This window comes from Leucopleurus acutus (genome assembly GCF_964270905.1).
Source record: "Leucopleurus acutus genome assembly, chromosome: 14".
NCBI classification, from domain to species: domain Eukaryota; kingdom Metazoa; phylum Chordata; class Mammalia; order Artiodactyla; family Delphinidae; genus Leucopleurus; species Leucopleurus acutus.
In genome coordinates, this window is record NC_139156.1 from 24,644,268 (window position 1) to 24,668,466 (window position 24,199).

General features: G+C 39.4%; 1 protein-coding gene across 1 annotated transcript in view; it reads left to right on the plus strand.

The window, feature by feature from the left end:
- The window catches only part of CFAP43 (cilia and flagella associated protein 43), a gene marked incomplete at both ends in the record, with an annotated part of 98,509 nt that overhangs the window by 59,261 nt on the left and 15,049 nt on the right, over positions 1-24,199 (plus strand). The window contains 10 exons of the mRNA XM_082855006.1: positions 2,858-2,983; positions 8,221-8,325; positions 10,502-10,618; positions 11,513-11,740; positions 13,328-13,534; positions 14,463-14,552; positions 14,849-14,929; positions 15,557-15,682; positions 20,800-20,919; positions 23,739-23,846. Of these exons, the coding sequence (XP_082711132.1) occupies positions 2,858-2,983; positions 8,221-8,325; positions 10,502-10,618; positions 11,513-11,740; positions 13,328-13,534; positions 14,463-14,552; positions 14,849-14,929; positions 15,557-15,682; positions 20,800-20,919; positions 23,739-23,846 (1,308 nt within the window). The remainder of the gene's footprint in view (positions 1-2,857; positions 2,984-8,220; positions 8,326-10,501; positions 10,619-11,512; positions 11,741-13,327; positions 13,535-14,462; positions 14,553-14,848; positions 14,930-15,556; positions 15,683-20,799; positions 20,920-23,738; positions 23,847-24,199) is intronic.

Genomic DNA, 24,199 nt, shown 5'->3' on the forward strand with positions numbered 1-24,199 from the left:
TGATTGTAGAAGTTCTTTATTTTTATTTTTAACTTATATTTCTTTATTATAATTAGCGTTAGCTAAGCTGTGGTAACAAACAAACTCCAAAAATATAATGGCATAGGGATGAGAAGTTTATTTCTTTCCTATATAATAATTCTGGGTAGGTGTTCAGGTCAGCAGCTGCTCTGTTCCATGCAGTCATTCAGAGACCCAAGCTGACAGAGACTCTGCTGTCTCTAGCACATGGCTTCTAAGGTTGCCTTGCTTGATCTCATCCCACTCAGCTGGAACAGGAAAAGAGCACAGAGGCGTGCACTGGGCAAATCTGGAGGTAGCCCTTATTATTAGGTTGCACCACATGAGATTGCTGTTTTATATGGTTCAGCCCAATATACTACAAATATTTTCTGTTTTGTCTCAACTTTTATACTGTGCCTTTTAATTTATTTTTTATATGTATTTTTTATATAAATTTATTTATTTTATTTATTTTGGCTGCGTTGGGTCTTTGTTGCTGTGCGCAGGCTTTCTCTAGTTGCGGCGAGCCGGGGCTGCTCTTCATTGTGGTGTGCAGGCTTCTCATCGCGGTGGTTTCTCTTGTTGTGGAGCACAGGCTCTAGGCGCACGGACTTCAGTAGTTGTGGCAGGCAGGCTCAGTAGCTGTGGCTCACAGGCTCAGTTGCTCCGTGACATGTGGGATCCTCCCGGACCAGGGCTCAAACCCATGTCCCCTGCACTGGCAGGCAGATTCTTAACCACTGCGCCACCAGGGAAGTCCCTATACTGTACCTTTTTAAATGCAAAAGTTTAAAATTATTATCCGAGTGCATTGATCATTTATAGCTTTTGCTTTATGTGCATGATTTTTAAAGGCTCCCAAATCTCACGTATTTTCTCCTGATACTCCTTTATTTCACCTGTAATTTACTTTTGTGAGTGGATATGAGGTATAGATCTAACTTTATTTTTTCAAGTAAGTAGCACACTTCACCAATGCTTTTTATTGAATATACCATCCTTTTCCTGCTGATTTGCAGTGCCTCCTTCATCAATCCCTGGATTCCCATGAATACGGAATTATTTCTAGACACTCTATGTTCTGATATTGAGCATGGATCTTTTCCTTAGCCAATTCCAAACTATTTTAATTGCTATAGCTTTATAAAATGTTTTTATATCTTGAAAGTAATTCTCCCTTCGCTCTTCACTTTCAGAAAATGTTGGCCTCTTTAGGCACACTTACTTTTTCATCTGAATTTTAAGGTTAGCTTGTTGAACTCTGTAAAAATCTCTGATTTGATTTTAATTGAGAATAACTGCTTACAGTGTGATTTGGTGAAGAATTTATTTGCCATCTCTGAAATTTAATACATATATAGTATATATTTATAAAATACATAAATATTATATATTACATATAAATAAATATATATCTTTATTCAAATTTTTAACAAGTTCTTTAGTGAAGTTTTATAGTCTAAAAGTGACTTTGTATACATCTCTTATGAGGTCTTTTGTGAGTGGAATATTTTCTATAACATTTTCTAACTGGATACTACTGGATATGAACGTTACTAATTTTATATATGACCACCTTGCTGAATTCTCTTTTTTTTTTGCTCTGTGCTTTTTCATTATTTTTTTTTTACATCTTTATTGGAGTATAATTGCTTTACAATGGTGTGTTAGTTTCTGCTTTATAACAAAGTGAATCAGTTATATATATATATACATATGTTCCCATATCTCTTCCCTCTTGTGTCTCCCTCCCTCCCACCCTCCCTATCCCACCCCTCCAGGCAGTCACAAAGCACCGAGCTGATCTCCCTTGATCTCCCTGTGCTATGCGGCTGCTTCCCACTAGCTATCTATTTTACATTTGGTAGTATACATAAGTCCATGCCACCCTCTCACTCTTTATAATTGAAATTCCCTATTATAATTTCACTATACCAGTTCAGCAAGCTTGGGAAGAAGAAGTGTAGGAGATCTGACTTCAGCAGGTATTCCATTCTACCTTTTGCTGAGCTCTGTCCTGGGGACCCATGGGGCCATGATGCATCATTCAGATCCAACTGATTTTCATCCTTCAGACTTTACAGTTTCCATGCTATTGAAGAATCCTTTTCTTCCCCCTCTTAATTGCAGTGTTGGATTTATTGATTTATTATACACTTTTTTTCCTCTTAATTTTATGGATTGGGGCAAGAAAGGAAGATTGTAAAGCCCATTCTCAGTCAATTTTGAAACTGAAGTCCTCATTTTTTTCTCTCATGTTGTCTTTGTTTTTTTTGTTTATTTGTAAGGGCTCTTTATATTTTGAAGATATTAATATTTTGTCATATATGTTGTAACGTGTGCTCTATGTCACTGAATTTTTTTGAAGCTATAAACTTTTAAAGATATTTTTATTACAGAAATGTTCAAATATATATAAAAGTGGAGGGAAAAATAATATAATAAATCTAATCACCAATATTTTTGCCTCTGTACACCATCCACTATCCTCTCCCGTGCTTGTTTTGAAAAAAACCCCAGATGTCATATCATTTCACCTTTAATTATTTAAGTATATGTGTCTAAAAGATAAGAACTCTGAAAATACTTAATAATACTACTACTAGCACACCTAAATATCAGTAATTCCTTAATATCATTACATATTTTTGTTGTTTTTAGATAAATGAGCTTTTATGGATTAAACCTTAAAACCTAAATAAGCCTATTACCTAATTCTTTATTTGATAGTTACATTTAGATAAACAGAATATCTATTTTTTTTTATTGGTTGCTGTCTCAAGAGACTCGGAAAACCATCCCTTTAAAGTTTAATTCTTTGCTTGTCTCCATCCTTTACTATTGGAAAATTCAGATTCTGGACATGATGGAAGAAAATGAAGCAGTAGATAATATTGCAAAATTAGAGCAACAAGAATTTGGCCTGGATCTTGAAGAACTGGAAAGACTCCACAATGAAAGTGAGGAAGAAGTGGCAAAGGTATGGAAAAATCTGACTTAAGCACCATAAAGATTTAATGAAGAAAGTAAAAAGAAAATAGGAAGGAGAACTTTTCTAGGATAATGCAAATAAAACAAACTTTTTCTAGAGTGATGTGAATACAGCAAATTTAGTGCATACAAATGGAACGAGTCAGAGAATTATTGAATTTGGGAGTCAGGGGAAAGAAGAACATCTAGACCAGCCAGACATCTGATGTTTGTCTCTCCCCCATGACATTAATGCCAACCATCTTCCACCATATACTTGAACATTTTTAGAGATCTCCTCAGCCACCTCATACCAACTTCAAACATTTTTGGTTTAGTAAGCCCTTTCTTAATTAGAGTTGAAATCTTTCTCCCTGTACTCACTGATTCTTCTACTCTTTGAGCACCATCTCTATAGCCACTGTGAAAGTGGTTAGAGAAGACTAGCAATTACCATGTTTCCTATGTATCTTGTCTAGGCTAACTATCCCAGCTCCTATGATATCATATACTGTAGTTTTAATAGTTTTATTATTATTGTAATTTTCCTCTAATTTCGTTTTATTTCTGTATGGCACCCAGAAAAGAATTTTAATTATTATCTTTCCAGTTTAGAGAAAAGCATAAACTGAAACCTCCACTTTTCTAGGTACTGTACTTCTATTAATTCACCCTTTGCACTGTTTTGTGGCAGTCACAACACATTGCTTACTCATATGGATTTTATTTTGGGTAAAAGCCTTAAGAGTGTTTTACACAGGATGTTCTTAAGCAACCTCTCTCTCAACCTGCACAGTACATTTGATTCTTTGAGTGTGCAAGTATAAAAACATTTTCCCCACTGAAAAAGAGAATTAAATAAAGCTGGATATAAGGACATTTAAGTGAATTATAGTTGGTTAAACAGCTACCCCAAAAAGAGACTTGTTATTTGACTGATGATTCTAGGAGAGAAATCTCCAATCATGTGGCCCAGGACTCTGTCCTGTTAAACATGTTTATTAATGACTGGAGTGAAGATGTGAAAATGAGGCAGATCTGTCCAAATGGTAAATGACATGAGGCTGAGAATGAGAGGAAATATATTAAATAACAGAATTAATACCAAAAGTACCTCAAGGGACTAACTCAAGGAGATAAAATTCACCTGGATGTTCATTCGCCCATCCATTCATTCATTCTGCAACATTTATTGAACACCTATTACATGCCAGGCACTACTGTAGGTGCTGGGGATACAATGAATAATACAGATAGGTCCCACCCACATGGGGCTACTCTAGTAGAGAACAGAGACCATAAACAAATCTCTATATATTATATGATGGAAACAAACCAGATTCGATAATAGATGTGGGGGATCTACTTCTGTGGTCAGAGAAGACAACTTTAAAGAGGGGACCTTTCAGTTGCAAACTAAGAGAAGAGAGGGAGCTGGCTATACAGAGATCTGAGGAAAGAGAATGTCAGGCAAAGGGAGCAGCAAGAACAAGGGCCCTGAAGCAGAAATTGCTCAGAGTATTCCAGGGCCAGAAAGGCCAGAAAGGCTGTAGCACAGTGGACAGGAGAGGGCCTTACAGAATGAGGTGGGAGAGGTAGGCAGAGGCCAGCTCTGAAGACCTTGTATGTTGTGGTGAAGAATTTGGCTTTTGTTTTTAAACATACAACAGGAAGCTATTAGAAATGATCCCTTTTTCTTATTATAACAGATAGGCACCAATCTAGGGGCTTTTTGAATGTTATTTGATCATCACAGCAATCCAAAAAGGTAGGTTATTGTTTTCCCCACTTAAGGAAACTAAGGCTTAGGTGGTCGAGTCACTTGGCTAGGAGCCCACAACTCGAGTCTGAGCAGGTAAGCAGTCCTGGTCTGCCCACCAGGCTTCTGGCTCATCCTCCTCGGCCCTGGCCTCACAGGCCTGGAAGGCCACCTCCTATTCTGGCACCAGGTCCTCCCAGCCCATTCATCTTGATCACTCTAAAATGAGTTCGGCTTAGGTGCCTGCCCCTATTCTCACCCTCTCATTGCTTTTTTCTCCAAGCTCTTGTCTGACCACTCGGCCCCATGAACCTGCTCCTCTGGACTGTTGACCTACTGACCACTGATGAAGCCACTCTGCTCACCTGACCCCCACCCTCTGCCTCTGCCCCAGATGCCCCCATCCCTTGATGCTTATCAAATTCCCGTGCATCCCTCGAGGAGCCTCCTTGATCCTCTGTCGCAGGCTTTGGTACAGAGAAAGGTTCTTCACGTGCTCATTTCCCTCACGTCGTTTAGTTTTCCTGAGCTCCGGGCTTTTGAAGAGATATCAGCCCTAGATTGGGCGTGATAGTAGAACCAGACGGTTCAGGACAGAACAGTGCTAGCAGATGGCACCATAAATCCACCTGGGAGCAGAACACTAACCCCTGGGAAGAGCTAAGGATCCCAGTCCTAAAGGGACCAGGCTACTAGCCCACCCTGGCCAGGATCTCAACAATAGGGCAAAGACCAAAGCCCAGTAATGACCACCTAGACACAGTATTAGCATTATTCTGGAGGGATTGATAAATAGCCTTAAGAGTAGCAAGGGGGGGAATGGAGGAGCCTGGGAATCAGACAGGTTCTGAGAACTAATATGCCAAAACAGCTGTTTAAGAAAAAATAATTTAATACTACAAAGCTACAGTAATCAAGACAATATGGTACTGGCACAAAAACAGAAATATAGATCAATGGAACAGGATAGAAAGCTCAGAGATAAACCCACGCACCTATGGTCAACTAATCTGTGACAAAGGAGGCAAGGATATACAATGGAAAAAAGACAGTCTCTACAATAAGTGGTGCTGGGAAAACTGGACAGCTACATGTAAAAGAATGAAATTAGAACACTCCCTAACACCATACACAAAAATACCCTCAAAATGTATTAGAGACCTAAATGTAAGATCGGACACTGTAAAACTCTTAGAGGAAAACATAGGAAGGGCACTCTTTGACATAAATCACACCAAGATCTTTTTTGATCCATCTCCTACAGTAATGGAAATAAAAACAAAAATAAACAAATGGGACCTAATGAAACTTAAAAGCTTTTGCACAGCAAAGGAAACTACAAAGAAGATGAAAAGACAACCCTCAGAACGGGAGAAAATATTTGCCAACGAATCAACAGACAAAGGACTAATCTCCAAAATATGTAAACAGCTCATGCAGCTCAATATTGAAAAAACAAACAACCCAAAGCAAAAATGGGCAGAAGACCTAAATAGACACTTCTCCAAAGAAGACATACAGATGGCCCAGAAGCACATGAGAAGCTGCTCAACATCACTAATTATGAAGGAAATGCAAATCAAAACTACAATGAGGTATCACCTCACACCAGTTAGGATGGGCATCATCAGAAAATCTACAAACAACAAATGCTAGAGAGGGTGTGGAGAAAAGGGAACCCTCTTGCACTGTTGGTGGGAATGTAAATTGATACAGCCACTATGGAGAACAGTATGGAGGTTTCTTAAAAAACTAAAAATAGCATTACCATATGACCCAGCAATCCCACTACTGGGCATATACGCAGAGAAAACCATAATTCAAAAAGACACATGCACCCTAATGTTCATTGCAGCACTATTTACAATAGCCAGGACATGGAAGCAACCTAAATGCCCATCGACAGATGAATGGATAAAGAAGATGTGGTACATATATACAATGGAATATTACTCAGCCATAAAAAGGAACGAAATTGGGGTGGATCTAGAGACTGTCATACAGAGTGAAGTAAGTCAGAAAGAGAAAAACAAATATCGTATATTAATGCATATATGTGGAACCTAGGAAAATGGTACAGATGAACTGGTTTGCAGGGCAGAAATAGAGGCACAGATGTAGAGAACAAATGTATGGACACCGAGGCGGGGTGGTGGTGGTGGTGGTGTGATGAATTGGGAGATTGGGATTGACATGTATACACTAATATGTATAAAATGGATAGCTAATGAGAACCTGCTGTATAAAAAAATAAATAAAATTTTAAAAATCAATGAAATCAAAAGCCGATTCTTTGAAAAGATTGATAAACTGAATAAGCCTATAGCTAAGCTAAGAGAAAAGAGATAGATACAATTACTAATGTTAGGAAGAAAAGAGGGACATCACTACAGATTCCATGGAAATTAAAAAGGAATAAAGGAATTCTATGTTTTTGAAGATTCTATTGTTACATTCTCTAGCTCAGAGATTCTTTCCTCAGCCATGTCCAGTCTACCATTATGTCCAGAGCCCATCAGATACCTTCTTTATTTCTAAATAAAGAACATTTTTGATCTCTGAAAAAAAAAAGAAAAAATAATTGAAAACTGTATTAACCATTAACTCAATGGGTAAAATCAAAAATAAATAAAACGCAAATTAAACAAGGTATTTGTTCAGACAATGAATAAAATAAACATGAATAAATGAGTAAATGAATGAATGAATAAATAAATAAGACATTTTCTAATCTGGGAGATATTATTTTCAGCTAGTTTGCTAACGATCTGCCAACAAAGTGAAATGCCAATAAAAGAGGTTCTGTACAACATTGTAAATCAACTATACTTCAGTAAAAAAATAAAAAAAAAAGGTTTCTGAAGAGGACCCTAAGGACTAAGGATTGTTGGGTGTCACTTTCATGCCAGCTCTTTTGGCAAACTTTATTAAAATAAGAATACTTAATCACTTAAGGAGGTAAAACTAATTGAGGTAACATATGTTTCTAAATGGCAAAAGGTACATCATACGATCCCCAAGAATAGTGGAACATTCATTTCACAGTGGACATAAACAATAGAAGAATATAGTGCAATAAAACCCCAAGACAGAGGTCACAAAATGCCACTTCAAATATGCATTGACAAGGAGTAAGCCAACAGTTACATATTTCAAACTTTTCTAATAAAACAGGAAGACTTGGCACAGTGGGTTTGCTTTACCACCTTGCGCCAACCAGGCAGATCTGTGATGGTGTGTGTGTTAGCTATCCAGCTACCATGGCTGTGCAACTGCCCACACACCTGCCTTGGCTCCTGTGTAGGACCTGCCTGCCTTAGTGGTGTTTGTGTTGATACCCTAGTCCTCAAGGAATGGAACCCTAAGCCTCCAGACTAAACCAAAGACAGGCAAGTATCCCCCTCCAAGTGCATCTGGTTTTTACAATTGAGATTGTTTTTGAGGCCACATTTTCATTCTTACTTTTCCCTTCATTTGTGTTCCTTAAGATAAGAAAGGATGCTGAGATGCAAAACCTAGCCAAGAGATATTTGGCTGAACTTATCAAAGGAGAATGCTGGAATTCGATGGCTGTGAAAGGCCGAGCTCTTAAGGTAACAGATAGAACTTCAGGTACAACACCTTTGCCAATGAAAATTTTCATGGGAAGTCTCATGGCAGAAAATTTTAAAAAGAAAAAGTTTAAGAAGATCCATATATAGGAAAGCATTCGAAGCACACCTTGCTCCTTCTTGTACTGACTCCACCTCGATGTGTCATTTTCCCTTGTCTCGTTCTTTCCTCTCTGCTCAGTCCCCATGTGCTTCTAAGCCAGCATCTCTTAAGCTTTGTTTCAGCACCTCTTTCCCTCTTTCCTCTACGACACCACCTGCATCCGGGTCTCAATATCTGTCTATTCCAAACCGCCACTTCACTCACATTCCACACAGATTGAAAACTAGACATAATATTATTCACATTTCTTTTTTTTATGTAAATTTATTTATTTTATTTATTTATTTTTGGCTGCGTTGGGTCTTTGTTGCTGTGCGCGGGCTTTCTTTAGTTGCGGTGAGTGGGGGCTACTCTTCGTTGCGGTGCATGGCTTCTCATTGCAGTGGCTTCTCTTGTTGTGGAGCACGGGCTCTAGGCGCACGGGCTTCAGTAGTTGTGGCACGTGGGCTCAGTAGTGTGGCTCACTGGCTCTAGAGCACAGGCTAGGTAGTTGTGGCGCACGGGCTTAGTTGCTCTGCGTATTATTCACATTTCTACCTGTACCTGCCTTCACATTTTCTTTTCCTTTTTTATTTTTTTAAATATTCACAGTGAGATTTTTATGATCTTTTTTTTTTAATTTTTTTTTTTATTTTTGGCTGTGTTAGATCTTCGCTCCTGTGTGCGGGCTTTCTCTAGTTGCGGTGAGTGGGGTCTACTCTTTGTTGCAGTGTGTGGGCTTCTCATTGCGGTGGCTTCTCTTGTTGTGGAGCATGGGCTCTAGGCACACGGGCTTCAGTAGTTGTGGCACGAGTGCTCAGTAGTTGTGGCTCGCAGGCTCTAGAGCGCAGGCTCAGTAGTTGTGGCGCACAGGCTTAGTTGCTGCGCGGTATGTGGGATCTTCCTGGACCAGGAGTCGAACCCATGTCCCCTGCATTGGCAGGTGAGTTCTTAACCACTGTGCCACCAGGGACGCCCCTGCCTTCACATTTTCTAAAGGACTGTTTTTTGTGCCTTTTTATTGAGATTCCTCCCAACACAGTTTCCCTCTTTGTGTAGGGTGACCAAGAGTCCCAGTTTATGCCTGTGGTCCTAGAGTAACTATTAACAGCACCTTTTTCACTTTCAAATATGCCCCCTGTTTAGATAATGAAGTATTGATCACCCTCCATTTATGTGATTGAGTATTGCTCTAAAACAGGGTTTCTCGAGAACGGCACACTTGGGGCTGGATAATTCTTTGTTGTAGGGGCTGACCTAAGGATTGGAGGATTTTGCAACATCCCTGCCCTCTATCTACCAGGCCCCAGCAGACTCTGCCACCCCAATCAGTGACAATCAAAAAATGTCTCCAGACATTGCCAAATGTCCCTGAGGGGCTGGAGAGGATGGAGACAGTGGCCAGCAAAATCACTTCTGGTTGAGAAGCACTGCTCTAGAAATAAATCGTTCACAAAAGCACAGTATTCTTTATACAAAGTTTACACCAATACTGAAGGCATACATTGTTTTATTTTATTTCTTTTTTTTAAATTGAAGTAGAGTTGATTTACAATGTTGTGACAATCTCTGCTGTACAGCAAGGTGACTCAGTTATACACATATAGACATTCTTTTTTTATATTCTTTTCCATCATGGTTTATCACAGGATATTGAGTTATGTTCCCTGTGCTATACATTAGGACCTTGTTGTTTATCTACATTTATTCTAAATGTAATAGTTTGCATCTACCAACCCCAAACTCCCAGTCCATCCCTCTCCCTCCCTCCTTCCTCTTGGCCACCACAAGTCTGTTGTCTATGTCTACAAAATAGATAAGTTCATTTGTGCCATATTTTAGATTCCACATATAAGGGGTATCATATGGTATTTGTCTTTCTCCTTCTGACTTACTTCACTTAGTGTGATAATCTCTACATTGTTTTATTTTAAAGAAAGCTTCCATGGGCCATTTCACTCATGCATGATAACCTATGGATTAATTTTGTTGAGAGAAAACATGCCCCACTCTGCCCCAGATACACACAATTGTTCTAAAAATGGATTTATTTCATTTTGCTCTTTTTTTCCCAAGTGCTTTCACATCCCATGTGTGGTTGAGAACTTCCCAATGAAAGAACGCACAGATGAAGAGTTGAAAGAATTGAAGAGAGTTGTGCAGCAAAAAGAGATTGAAGCAGAGTGTCTTAAAGTACAATTTTAAATATATATGTGTTTATATAAGTGACGTGTTTTCTTTCAGGATTTCCTTCATACAGATTTGAGTTGGAATACTACTTAAAATATGTTTAGATATTGTTTGTGTTTATATTTATATTCCTTGTTTATGTGTAGGAATATATTCTAATGAATATAGGAGCCTATATCCACGTAAGGAGCCTATATCCTAACAACATTGGCTATCCCTGAAATATGATGATATACTTTTAAAATTGAGATTTGGGATTTTGTTCTTGTCCTGGTCAGAAGTTCTTCATCCACACATACTCTTTTTACCACCTCTTATCACTGAGGATTGTGTTTTAAGATAGTTGGCCAAGGATGAAGTAGAATCTGTTTTGGTGGGATTTATTGTTTTCCTAAAGCAATCCTAGCTTTTTTTTTTTTCCAGCAGTCTCTGTCAAACCACTTAAAAACACTGCCCAATTGGTGTAGTTTCATTTTGGCCAGAACTTTGCATCCATTCTTTTTCTAAAACTAAAATGAAGTCATGCTTAATTCTTTTTACATACACATACCAGTCCTATGTGAATAAGTTCCTTTGTAAAATGTGAAGAGAAAGTATATTTTTTAATGCTTAAGCACCAAGAAAGACTCAAAATACTTATGAGAAGCTGTCATCCCGACAGAAAAATATGAATATTACACACTATCAAGAAGAATTTTTACTCTTATGATTTATCTACAGTCTATCAATTTCTGAGGCTTTCTCTTCAGCAGGTTCAGGACATCACTTTAAATTCAGTTGTTGGCAAGACAATTAACATCTTAAAATGATTATTGAAATAATTAAGTTGTCCCAAAATTGCCCTTTAGAGAATTCTTCTTATTGCATAACTTTCATTTCATCTTTTTCTATATTTAGCTACAGAAGGAAATTGTAGAGTTTCAGTCTGCAATTACGTTGGTTAAAAAGCATCATGAAGAGGAGGATGAAGAAGAGGAAGAAGATGGGACAGCAAAAGATACCAACTTGCCCAATTACCTGCTTGGTAGTCTGAGTACTGATTTTAGGGTACCTACCTCTTTGTTGTCAAGCCAACTGGAACTTCATTCCAGAGAGGAGAAAATCAACCAAATTATATTACTGAAAGTGGGTGAATTTTTTCTTTACCCTTGAAAATCTCTAAAACTTTCCATGAGGTGTCTTGCAAAGGCTCAAATTGAAATCCAATGCCAATCAAATGATGTCTTTAAAGTACACAGAGAAATATCCACATGGCTAGCATCCATGTTCTTTAAACAGAGCTCGTGGACAAGAGTTGTTTTCATCCATTTGGAGTGGGTTCTGTGATACCAGGTTTTCTAAAGAGCACCCTCCACTGGCTAACACCGCAAACCATTTTTCTACTTAGATCTTCGGGAAACTCAAAGATAAAAGAAATCCTTGAATGCCACCTTCTAGGTAACCCAGATGTCAATTAGGACCTCCTTGTAAGATCAAGATGTGAATGCTTATCTATCTCCTTAATCTAGGAAAATACAATTTCCTCTCTAAGATTTCTATAAGTGCTGGGGCTCAGGGATAAGGTATGGTGTCCTTCAGGCTCTAAGCTCCTACTCCTTGCTTTCCACCAAACAAGTCAGTTTCAGAACACACCTGTACATGCCACGCCTACTGAAGGTTTTCGAAAACTCAGTAACTGAGATTGCACCAATGCAGACGGTTTGAAATTTAATGTTTGGCCATTCCTATTCCTGAAGATCCTTCAGTCATGTCTGCAATTTGAGTTCTAGCCTCCTGCTGGGTTACTCTGCTCTCCCTTCCTATCTTTTTCTCTTCTTTGTCTCCTCCAATACCTAAAATTCCTGTGCATTTATACTGAGAACTGTTGAGTTATCCCTTTTAAGTTGCTTAGCTTCTGCTGACCTATGCCCTCAGTGTCTCACCTTCCTGCTGCTTTAGTAAGGTGTTTTCCTACACGAAAGTAATTTCAGCCTGAGAGAAATTCTGGTGCCAGCCGTTAAGATCATTTTCTACCCTGCTTTAATGGTTTCATCTTCAGTAGGATAGATATATAGACTGAAGTCTGACGGTAAAGTCAAGTCTACTTTTAGTTTGACCCATCGTTCTACTCATCAGCAGAGCTAGGGGCAATCCAGTTGGACCCACATCCACCTTAGTAAATGGCTGATCCAACTGGGAAGCTTGGGTTCTCTTTCTACCTGAAAATGACCTGTCCATACAGAGTAAGAATATTGTGTGTAGTTGTGCTTCTCTGGAAGATTCTCCAGACCTCTATAGGCCATCTTTTCCTCACCTCCTCTCCTCAAACCTGGTTCCAAAGAAAAGATATTTCCCAAGTTTAATACTGAATATTTCTTTTAAAATATTTTTATGATGGATTTTTTTAAGAACATACACAAAAGTAGAGAGAATAGCCCAAAGAGCCTCCAAGTAGCCATTACCCACTTATCAATATACCTGCACACTGAATTGCATCGCACATTTCTGGAAGTATGTTGTAGTATAACAGTTATGCTGTTGCTTAACCTTACCCATGGTGGGATGCCACTATAGATTACTGAACCAAGACGTGACTTAATATAAACAGTATTTTAGAAAGATTACTTTGCTTATAATTTGTAAAGTGATTTTGGAGGGAAAGTAAAGGTGTGGGACCATGTTGCCAGGAAAGGTATAATACATGGTGTGTTTATAATAACATTGATATTTTAGGATATTATTTACAAGGTAAAAACTGCTTTCAATAATGAGTTTGATGCGGCATATAAACAAAAAGAGATTGAAATTGCACGTGTGAAGGAAAAAAATGTAAGAATTCAAGAAATCGTTTTGGATCTGGAGTTGGAAGAAACAGTCTGGCAACCAGAATTTGAGGACTGTGAGAAGCCAGAGAGAACCCTCATTGTGGAAAGTACTGAGGTACGATTATCCGTACATCATCTCTTCCCTTCTTTCTCATGACGTTTTCCAGGCTCTTATTTATTCTTCTTGTTTTTGCTACCAGAAGCAACCGTATAAGGTAGCATTCTTGGTTACAAGTAACAAAAACAGTTAACACAGCCCCAGCAATAATGGGGATTTCTTCTATGAATGCCATAGAGTCCAGAGAAGATTTGGACACCAAGCCTAGAAAGAAGCAGGAACCACACACTGGAACCTTGTGGAGAGTCCAGAAGTGCTCTTTCTTCATCTCTTGACTCACTTCTCTCTGCATTTCAGCTGCCTCTAGCAGTTTCTATGTTATATCGCCTATGCTCAAGAGAGCAATTTGTCCAAACTATAATCTCTTAGCCCTAGTTCTGGATTCGCCTGGGAAGGGGCTTCTTGGTCCAACTTGGGTCCAGCACCTGTACCCATGGAGGCTGGGTCACATAATGGGAATGAGGCTGATGGAGCTCCAGTAATTATCTAGCCATTAGAGTAGTATGGGTCCCAGAGAAAGGGGCTCACTGGACAGCCTTCTTAAAAGGTGTTTGGCACAAATGCAGTTACAAATAAATGCTTAAAGAAGACAATTCAAATATAATCATATTTCATTTATAAAAAGTAACTCAAAGAGAACACCCTTGCTCACATGAAACCATCTTGATTACTTTGGGGCAAAAGATAATAGTGTTGCTTAGAAGTAATAACAAACACTCATATAGTCCCTGTTAACAGTAACCATCTATTTTTCTCACTCTCTCATTTTGGACCTCATCTTCATTCCAAGATAGGAAATTGGTTGCAAAATCTGGATAGTCCCTCTATCTCCTTAATCCCTTCTAACCTCCTCCCGGTGTGTGGAAAGAAAGTATGGCTTGAATTTTGTAAGAATAACAGCAGGAAACCACATTTTCTCTTTCAGATTACAGCTCAGAGACATATTAAACCACAGCAAAAAGTCAAAACAGAATTGCTTGTGACCCGTGAAATGGAGCGATTGCTTCTGTCACAGGTATGCGGTTTTTTTAAATGGTACCTAAGACCCTTTTCCTTTCAGGGATATTTGTTCCTAATTTGGTTGAATAGTCTTGTACTCCACCATAGAAACACATCAAGGCATTTGTTGTGGTCAGAGGTCACTGGAATCTCAGTGGCCTCCTCTTCTCCCCTCCATGCATGCCACTGCCCACCCTCCCCAATCCTAAATGCAGTCATTCTAACATTGGGGACAGGGGGGCTGTCCCCAGTGCCACTGGAGTGTCAGACCTCTGTCTCAGTGACCCTCTCTGACCTTGGCTTTTTCCCAAGGGCTCCACCACAAGACGCCGAGCCCTCATGGACATGCTGGGAGGAGTTCTGGAAGTCAAGAAGGAAGACATTTTGAGAATGGTGAGATTCCTGGTCATCCTTATGGAAGGTGGAATGGGATGGAAAGAGCTACTTAAATGTGACCATTTTTTCCCATGTGAACCTGAGTCGTAGAAATTCTACAGTGACAAATATACCACCCCCCAGTACCTTATAAACTTACCACATCAGGCAAAGAAGAAGAAATTTGAAACACCAGGCTTGCCTTCCAATCTGATGAAAAGCAAACAAATGAACAACAACAAAAAAACAACCACAGTTGTTTGGGTCTGCACAGAAAGTAGGGATAATACTGAACCTCTAATTTTCCAGATACACCAAGAAACATTCCCTTTGATACCTGACATAGGTATCCCTGGAGCTCAGGCATAGTTCTAGCTATGAAGATATCAACTCACACTTCTGAACTTGTCACCTAAGAGTCAGGGTACATCCCAAAATGCTTACCCTCGCTTAAGTGACAGAAAAACCGTTGTAACATTTTTTCATATCCTTTGGTCAAAGTGTTAGGTCATTGCCTTGCCAATGTGAAGAACTATACCCTTTTAAAGGACTCTTTTTTTTAAAACTGTAACAATAACTCTGAGTTTGACTGTATTGCTATATTTATGTTTAACCTAGAATATATGCTTTCCTTTATATCTTCAGGTGATTCCTCAACCTGCTTTCATGTCAAAACCTGATGCTTTGTGGTCTGAAAAGGAAAAGAAACAATTCAAAGAGTATGAGAAAAAAGTCAAGGAATTAAATGAAGAAAGAGATAAGTATAGAAAGGTCAGAAGAGCAAAGAATATAACCTACCTTATCAAGGGTTTTGTTTCAGTATCTTTTCAAATGAAGTGCTCTTTATTTTCTCAGTGTCTTTAGTAGCCTAGAGATGGTGTTTGGGCTTAAATTCTCAAGAGAATTTGAAGAAGCAAGTGGAGATAAATTTAAAGGCCTACTACAATTTAAAACGAAAAGAACATGTAGCAATTTTTTAAAGTTCTTATTGATTTCAAATTTCACATCATTACAGTTCATTTGGTCCTTCACTCATTCTTCAAATATCTAATGAACACCTATGGTAGTATGTTCAAGGCACTGCAAGGGACTGCTCTCTATTGTCTACGTCAATTTGAGTTGTATACTGTTGCTTGCCTTGCTCTCAATTTCAAGGAAAAGACTTGAGAGAAAAATGACACAGTCAATAAAGTTCTGATCTGAGATTTTTGCAATGCAGGTCTCCCACTTTTATCCTTCCATCACAAGGAAACATTCCCACATTAAAAGTGCTTACAGTTATAATAGAGATGTAAAAGGTGATGGTACACAACCAGGTAAATGTGAAGAAAGTAAAATCTTACCATCATTTGAGGCAGGGCAGTTTGTCAGCTTTATGGTGAACAATTCCTTTGAACGTATTGTTAACTTGTCCCTGTTTTTATTCACTGCAGTCCTCTAACAATGTCTCTGTGTATTATCCAAAGTGAGTAGTTTTGAATGCAGCAAAGATTTCAAGAAGTTACAGAGTATAGACGCCTAAAGCAGTGCCATTTACTCCACAGTCTCCCACTGGGAGGTAGTCCGCTGCCCACACCTTCACCCCCTGCTCCTTGGCCACGCCCACCTGGTAAAACCTCAGCCTTGATTAAGCCAGGACTCAACCTTCTCTGCACCTGCACCATGCAGTGTGTAAAGGAAAAACACTGACTGGTTTCAGTCTAATGACCTGAACCTTTATTGGGTCCCTAAAGCTGCTCAACAATGCTATTCCCCCTAGCTTTCAATTTCCCCCTAGCTTAATCCACATCACCTGGGGGAGCTTTTTTAAAATACAAATTCCGAGTCCGTCATTCTGAGGACATAGAAGGACCCTGAGATTCTGCATTTCTAACAAGTAACCACATGGTGCAGCTTCTGCTGGTGGGTGGACTACAAGATCCTAGCGAGATCCTAGAGGGCCACTTCATGTGTTCTCCCCTATCCTCAAACCTCCAACACCTGACCGTCAACTCACTCTCACCTTATTTTCTTTTTCACTGGGAGAAGAGAAGCAACGAAAAGAGATTTTCCTTACGCCTCTCCCGCCACATCTACCACCCACCTGCATTGAATCCAGAGATCCTCCCTGCCTTTCTGTTCCTTATGGGTGAAATGGCCTTGCAACTGCCCAAGCCTGGTCTTCCACTCGTGCACTAGGTCCCATCCCATCTTACCTGTTCAGTGCTGTTACTCAGCAATTTGCCCCTTTTCCCTGCATCGTCAGTTTTCCCCCTCTACTGGATTTTTCCATAGACACATTGTATACATCTCTCATCTTATACAAAAGGAAAAAAGACTCCCTTGAACAGGATTCTGGAGTTCTTTCTATTATTCTTGTGACTTTGGGGTTAGTCTGAATTTATTTCAAAATAAAAAGTTAAAAGAAAAAACAAACACTCCCTTGACTCCACTTTCTTCTCAATCCACTGCTCAATGTCTCCTTGAAAAACTGATGTTCACTGTCTCTAATTTCCCTCTTTTAAAAGAATCTTTTTTAAAAAAAACTTCTGTGTTATGGAAAATGTCAAACATATATAATGACGCCCTTATGCAGCTTCAACAATTATTGACTAATGCAAATCTTATCTCATTTTATACCTCTACCTACTTCCCTGACACTGAATTATTTTTTTACTCATTTGTAAAAAATTTTTTTTTTAATTTATATTTTGGCTGCGTTGGGTCTTCACTGCTGCGTGCCGACTGGGCTTTCTCTAGTTGCAGCAAGCGGGGGCTACTCTTCGTTGCGGTGCGCACGGGCTTCTCGTTGCAGTGGCTTCTCTTGTTGCGGAGCATGGGCTCTAGGCGCGTAAACTTCAGTAGTTGCAGCATGCGGGCTCAGTAGTTGTGGCGCATGGGCTTAGTAGTTGTGGCGCATGAGCTCAGTAGTTGTGGTGGCCGGGCTTAGTTGCTCCATGGCATGTGGGATATTCCTGGACCAGGGATCAAACCCGCGTCCCCCGCACTGGAAGGTGGATTCTTAACCACTGGACTACCAGGGAAGTCCCGGGAATGGGAGAAAATCTTGGTGTGATGGATTCTGCATTGTATATTCATCCTTCCTACTTGGTCTCCCATCTCTCACCTCCCCTGCTTCTCGTTTCTCAGCATCTGATACAGACATTTTTAGACAAAATTAGATTTCCCCAGGAATGTTTGAGGGAAAACTTGTGTTTTTAACCAATACTCCTTGAGTTCCCACTATGTGCACCATGTTATATCCAAGGGACACGTGGTGAATAGAAAGACACAGCCCTCAACCCTCAGTGTTCACTGTCTGGTGGTGAAGGGGGTTATATATTAACTGGACATCCACAAAATAATTATTTAACTACAGTGTGATAAATTAGGAAGGACAAGTTCAAATGCCATCTATAACAGTAAACACAGAGACACTGACTTAGATCGGGGTGTTCACCTGGTCCCCTTTACAGGCTGGCCTGCCCATCCCTTTGCTGCTGTGAGTGCTGCAGCTAAAGGCTTATACCCAAGGCCACTGGAGTCTTGTCCTTGGCTGACCAAGGCGGCATTATTGTCCAGAGACACTGCAAGGTTATACCACTGCTCCCACCCAGAACGGCCAGCAATTGACTGATGAGATGAGAGTATGAAAGTCCAGCCCTCTCGGCTCAAATTGGGACAGGTCAGCAGAGCCTCTCTATTACCCTTATACCCCTGAGAATCAGGCCAGGGCTGGGCCACCTGAGAGCACATGATAGCTCAGCTCCTGCCCCTTCCTACCCGTTTCCCTCACCCCCGTATAGGTGTCAAAAGCATGTGCACTGGAATCCTGTGCCAGACTTTGCTGCTAAGACCCAAGATAGTGCCCAAGACAGGACCCAAGAAAGGCTTCCTTGAGAAAGTGGCATTTGTTCTCACATTAGAAGAATGAGAAAGAATGAAGAGGTTGAAGAGTGAGGAAGGGACGGCAGGCAGATGGAAAAGCCTGGAGAAGGGCCTGCAATGAGAAGAGTGTGGGACATCTGAAGAACAGTTTTAGCAAAAGGCCATTTTGATATCATAAAAAGTTCCTTTCAGACCAGAGAGCTTCAAAGGCCTGAAAGCTCAGTGTTTTAAAGAAGGGTGCATAGGGGACCCTTGGACAATCTGGCCTCAGGAGGCTGTGTCTTTGGCCATTTGCCATATAATGATGCTTCCATTATCCAGAAACACCTGAACTTGATAAACAACTACTAGGAGGCCACTATTCATAGGATTTTCCCATTCCTATGAGATAGTGTCATAAATTATTATAAGCAAATTGGCCCAGAGCTGTATTTGTTTTATTTTTAATATTTCCTCATTGCTTAATTAGCCTAATTTAGGTGGTGTTTCTCCTTGTATCATATATTTCTATACATTTTGCTAAACTTCTCTCTCCATAATCTTTGCAGGGTTAGTCTCTTCCTTTATTAAACCAGCATAGAGAAAACTTGGTTTTTTTAAATAAATTTAAAATAATAACAACATTCTACCATCATAGTAATAATTGATTCAGGTGAGAATTATCAATGGATGCTAAAAGTTTGATGAGAAACAAGATTTTTTTACATAGTCTCAAAGTATTTTCCCACAAATCAATTACAAATGGAAAAGCGGGAACGGTACAATAGAGAAACTAGAAGACGCTACCTAACCCAGTGATCACAGTTAACATCAGCCAAAGTGAAACGAACCAGCATTGTGTCTCCTGAAGTGGTGTACTGGGAAGGATACAACATGATTTGTGGAGCATTCCTGCTAGAAATGTACATGCTGGTCTGAGCATAGGAAACGCCAGACAGACCTAACCTGAGTGGCAGACCCCAAAATAACTAGCCTGCATTCAAGTGTCTGCAGCTTATTCTGAAATGGTTGAGAGAGAGAGAGAGAGAGAGAGAGAGAGAGAGAGAGAGAGAGGAAGGGGGGGAGATTTAGCAAGCGATAAAAGAAATGGGGTAGAATATTAACCGTTGATTAATTTGGTTAAAAGCATATGAGAATTCTTTGTCCTATTCTTGCATCTTTTCTGTAAATTTGAAGTTATATCAAAATTTAAAAGTTACCAAAAATTTCTAAGGTAAAAATAGTTTGTAACAGTATGTCTAGGATTGATCTGCAGATGTCATTCTCTTTAAAAATGTAAATTTATATCTTTCCACTTACCTACTGTGTGCTTCGTGCTAAGTCTTGTTGGAATTTTAAAGAAGGAGGTGGTACTTTTTCCTTTTGATGTAGAACTATTTAGACGGAGAAAACATACAGAAAACGAGAGAGAGTATAAATAACGTAAATATGTATATATACAGTTCACCCCTAAATGACTCAGGCTTAGGGGCCCTGACCCTCCTCACAGTCCAAAATCCGAGTGTAATTTTACCGTTGGCCTCCACATCTGTGGATTCAACCATCCATGGATGGTGTAGTACTGTGATACATATTTGTTGAAAAAAAAATCTGCGTATAAATGGACACACACATTTCAAACCCACGTCATTCAACCACCAACTGTATTCATAACTTAAAAAAACAAACCAAGATTTCTTAGGGCCAGATTGTGTGCCTGGAAATTTCTGTCCTGTTTAGAGAGTCAGAATTTTCTGGAAAACTTTGCTGCAATTTGTTTTACTGGACCTCTGTCTGCTTGCATCATTAGCCCTGATCAGTGATTTTAACTTTTTTTTCCCAGTGTAATCTTTTTTAAGCAAAAATCTCAGATTCACAATATAACAGACCCAGCAGAAACATCTCTGGTTAAAGGGGGAGCCCAGAGTACCTCACGAGGCCTGCCCTCCACCTGCCCCTTTGTTTTAGCAAAATGTAAACAACTACTTCCTAGGAACATTTGATGTTCCTAAATGTTAACTTTGCTGTTGATTTCCTTTCAGTCATTAGAAACAGAAATGAAGAAACTTCAAAACTCTATTCAAGAAAGCACACAGAATTTTGATGAACATTTGAAAAGACTCTTTGAAAGGAGAGTGAGGGCGGAGATGGCTGTCAGCCAGGTAAATAAAAGCTTTACTTATGTGACTTGTTCTTTTAAGGAGCCTCCAGGGCCTGTCATTGCTCTTAGGACAAAGACCAACACCCTGGTCCTGCACTCGATGGCCATGACTCCTGCTCCAGCCTCATCTCTGGCGCCCCCCTCACTTGCCATGCTGAGTTCTCTGCCTCCTGTTCACATCTTCCTCCCAACGCGGCAGTAAGACTCTGCCCACTTCTCTGCTTCCTGGGCTACATCTACTCATCTGTCAGGTCCCAGTCTAGGTTAGATCTTCTTGTTATATACTCTGTTCTTTTACTTCCTATCACTTATTACAACTGAATTTTAATTTATTGTGAATCACTTTTTAATGCTCCCAAGACTATAATAAGCTCCGTGATGGTAGGGACCGAGTCTGTCTTGTTCATTTTTGTATTTCCAGCAACTAGCAAAGGGCTGGGCTCATCTTGTATGTTGAATGAATGAATAATATACATGCCCTAAAAGATCAGATGAAAAATCTGACTTAATTTGATTCAGCAGTAAAAATATAAATGAAGCATACAATAACTTAGAAGCAAGAAGACCAAAAATGAAGGCTTTAAATTCTGAGGGAAAATTATTCCTAACATTAGATTCTATACCTGACCAAACTATCAACTGAATGTGAAAGGAGAATAATATTTTGAGAAATGCAAGGTCTCAAAAATTTATATGCACCCATTCTCTGGAAGCTAATGGAAGATGTATCTCACCAAAGCAAAGGGGTCAACCAAAAAAGATGAGAGAGGTTAAGGAACCTCCAGGAGGATGTCTGTATTGTCAGGGTCCTAATAGGAATGGTACCCTGAAAGGGTTACATTTAAGAGAGGTAATGCAGGGACTCTTCACTGAGGTATGGGCAGGGTTAAGAGAAACAGTAAAGAATGGTGAAACAGCCGGAGACTAGAAACGATGGGAAGCCAGTGTCATCCCTAGAGTTAAAGAGGCAAGGGAAGGGCACTATTACCAGGACCCAGCAAGACCCGTAGCCATGGGAGAGGGGCTGTTCCTCAGTTATCGTGGCCACAGATAGAAGAACATAATCACTGGCCCAGCAGGGAGGGGATGTATGCATATGGTAGTTAGGTGGGGGGAGATTGGGAATGAATGCTCCAGCATTAGTCTTAAGAGTGCATTAGTCATAATGGCCAAAAAGTAGAAATAATCCAAATGTCCAACAACTATGAATGGATAAATAAAATGTGGTTTATCCCTATAATGGCATATTATTCAGCTACAAAAAGAATGTAACAATACATTCTACAACATGGATGAACCTTGAAAACATGTTAAGTGAAAGAAGCCAGACACTCTAGGCCACATAGTGAATGTTTCCATATATATGAAATGTCCAGAATAGGCAAATCCATAGAGACAGAACGTTAAAGTTAGTGGTTGCTTTGGGCGGAGGCGCGAAGGCCTCTGGGAGGTGTGGGGAGAAATGGGAAATGGCTGCTAACGGATTTCTTTTAGAAGTGATGAAATATTCTAAAATTGTGGTGATGGTTGCACAACTGGGAATCTGATTTTTAAAAGCCATTGAATTACAGACTTTAAAGGAGTGAATTGTATGGATCGTGAAATACATCTTAGTAAAGCTGTTATTTTAAAAAGATAGAACATCTTTTCATCCAAGACAATGAGGAAACTATCAAAGACTACTAAGTAACATCAAAAGGACTCAGGAGTCAACTTTAAAAGTTCCCCTAAATGGGACAATTTAAGATTCAATGATAATAATAATTGCAATTAACTGAAACCTATCAAATTTGTTAAATTAATGAATGTGTGATATTTTAAAAATAAAAATGCCATCAAAGGATAACAACAAATTTATTATCTAAAAACTAATAAAGAGAAAGTGTCAAGTATTTACTGTTTTCCTGTATGAACTACACTGCTAGGTAACCAAATAGATAGGGAGAAGCATCCCTTTATAAGAGGATTTCAATCAGTAAGTGAAAAAGGAATGATAGAAATATAACATCACCATTTTGCAGCTCCCAGTGGATTAATGGACCCGAGCATTGAGATCTACAGTTGTTAACATCTCAAAAAGAAAGACAACTTGATACTACCTGTTTCCTGATCAAAAAGCACAATATCCTTTATGATCTTCATAAAAGGATCAAACATAAGTCTGATCTGTCCTCTGATTCAGCTGCCAATTTTCAGGAAATACATGGGATAAAGGACTCTGAAAAACTTGCCATAAGTGTGCAGTTAGCAAAACCCAGACTAGGTGAAACTACAGATAATTGCAAATAAATGTGAGGAAAAGAAAGGGCTGAAAGGGAACCTGTGGATTATAAGAGACTTTTAAAATGTGACAGTTTTTTCACCAGCATGTTATACAATAGTGCCTAGAGATACATATTTGGGTAATAATACTGCAAAGAAACATAAAGAGGTGATTACTATAAAAGTCAGGACAATGGTTATTATCGGGGTTGAGATTAGAATGGGGACACATGGAAAGGGCTCTGGTAAAGCGGTAAAGTTCAGTTCTTAATTGAGTGGTGATTACAAGGGTGTTTTGCCTTTATAATAACTCATTCAACTGTACATTTGTTTTACGTATTTTCCTATGTATGTGTTTTATCTTACAATGAAAATTGAAAAAGGTAAAAACAACTGAGCAGTTATTGCAAGTTTATATTCCCTTTTTCTTAAAAAGAATTTCTCTTGCTTGTATGTCATAAACTTGCTTGATGAGTGCCAAGTCTGTGACCCTCAATAGGAAATCCTTTCAAAGGTAGGCATATTGATCATTTTCCCCCTTTTTAAATATTTCTGCAGGAGGAATTGAAAATAAACAACCTTGTGTTTTCCTTACTGTTGGATGAAGAAATAAGCTCCAGAGAAGCCTTCCTGAACAACTACCTTGCAAGGAAGCAGGAGGAGAAAGTAAGTATAGTGTCTGATACCTGAGTACAAGCATCTTCTGACAAAGGGGATCCCTCTTAACAAGAGCTCACGTGCCTAGCCCCTTCCTTCCTTCTACATTCCTACTCAACTGTGTGCTTTCCTTGGCTCCCTGTCTGGGACTTTGCCCCAGGGTCAGATGAAAGTGCCCACTCCAATCTGTTCATAAAGTTATGTGATTCTGCATCTGCAATCATTTAGTCAAACGAACTATGTAACTTTCATATGACATATGGTTTATAAAATGAGGTCATGTGGCTTCATGGTTGAAGGGGCCCACTTTTAACCACTGACTAGCTATGGGACCTTGGACAAGACACATAACCTTTAAAGCT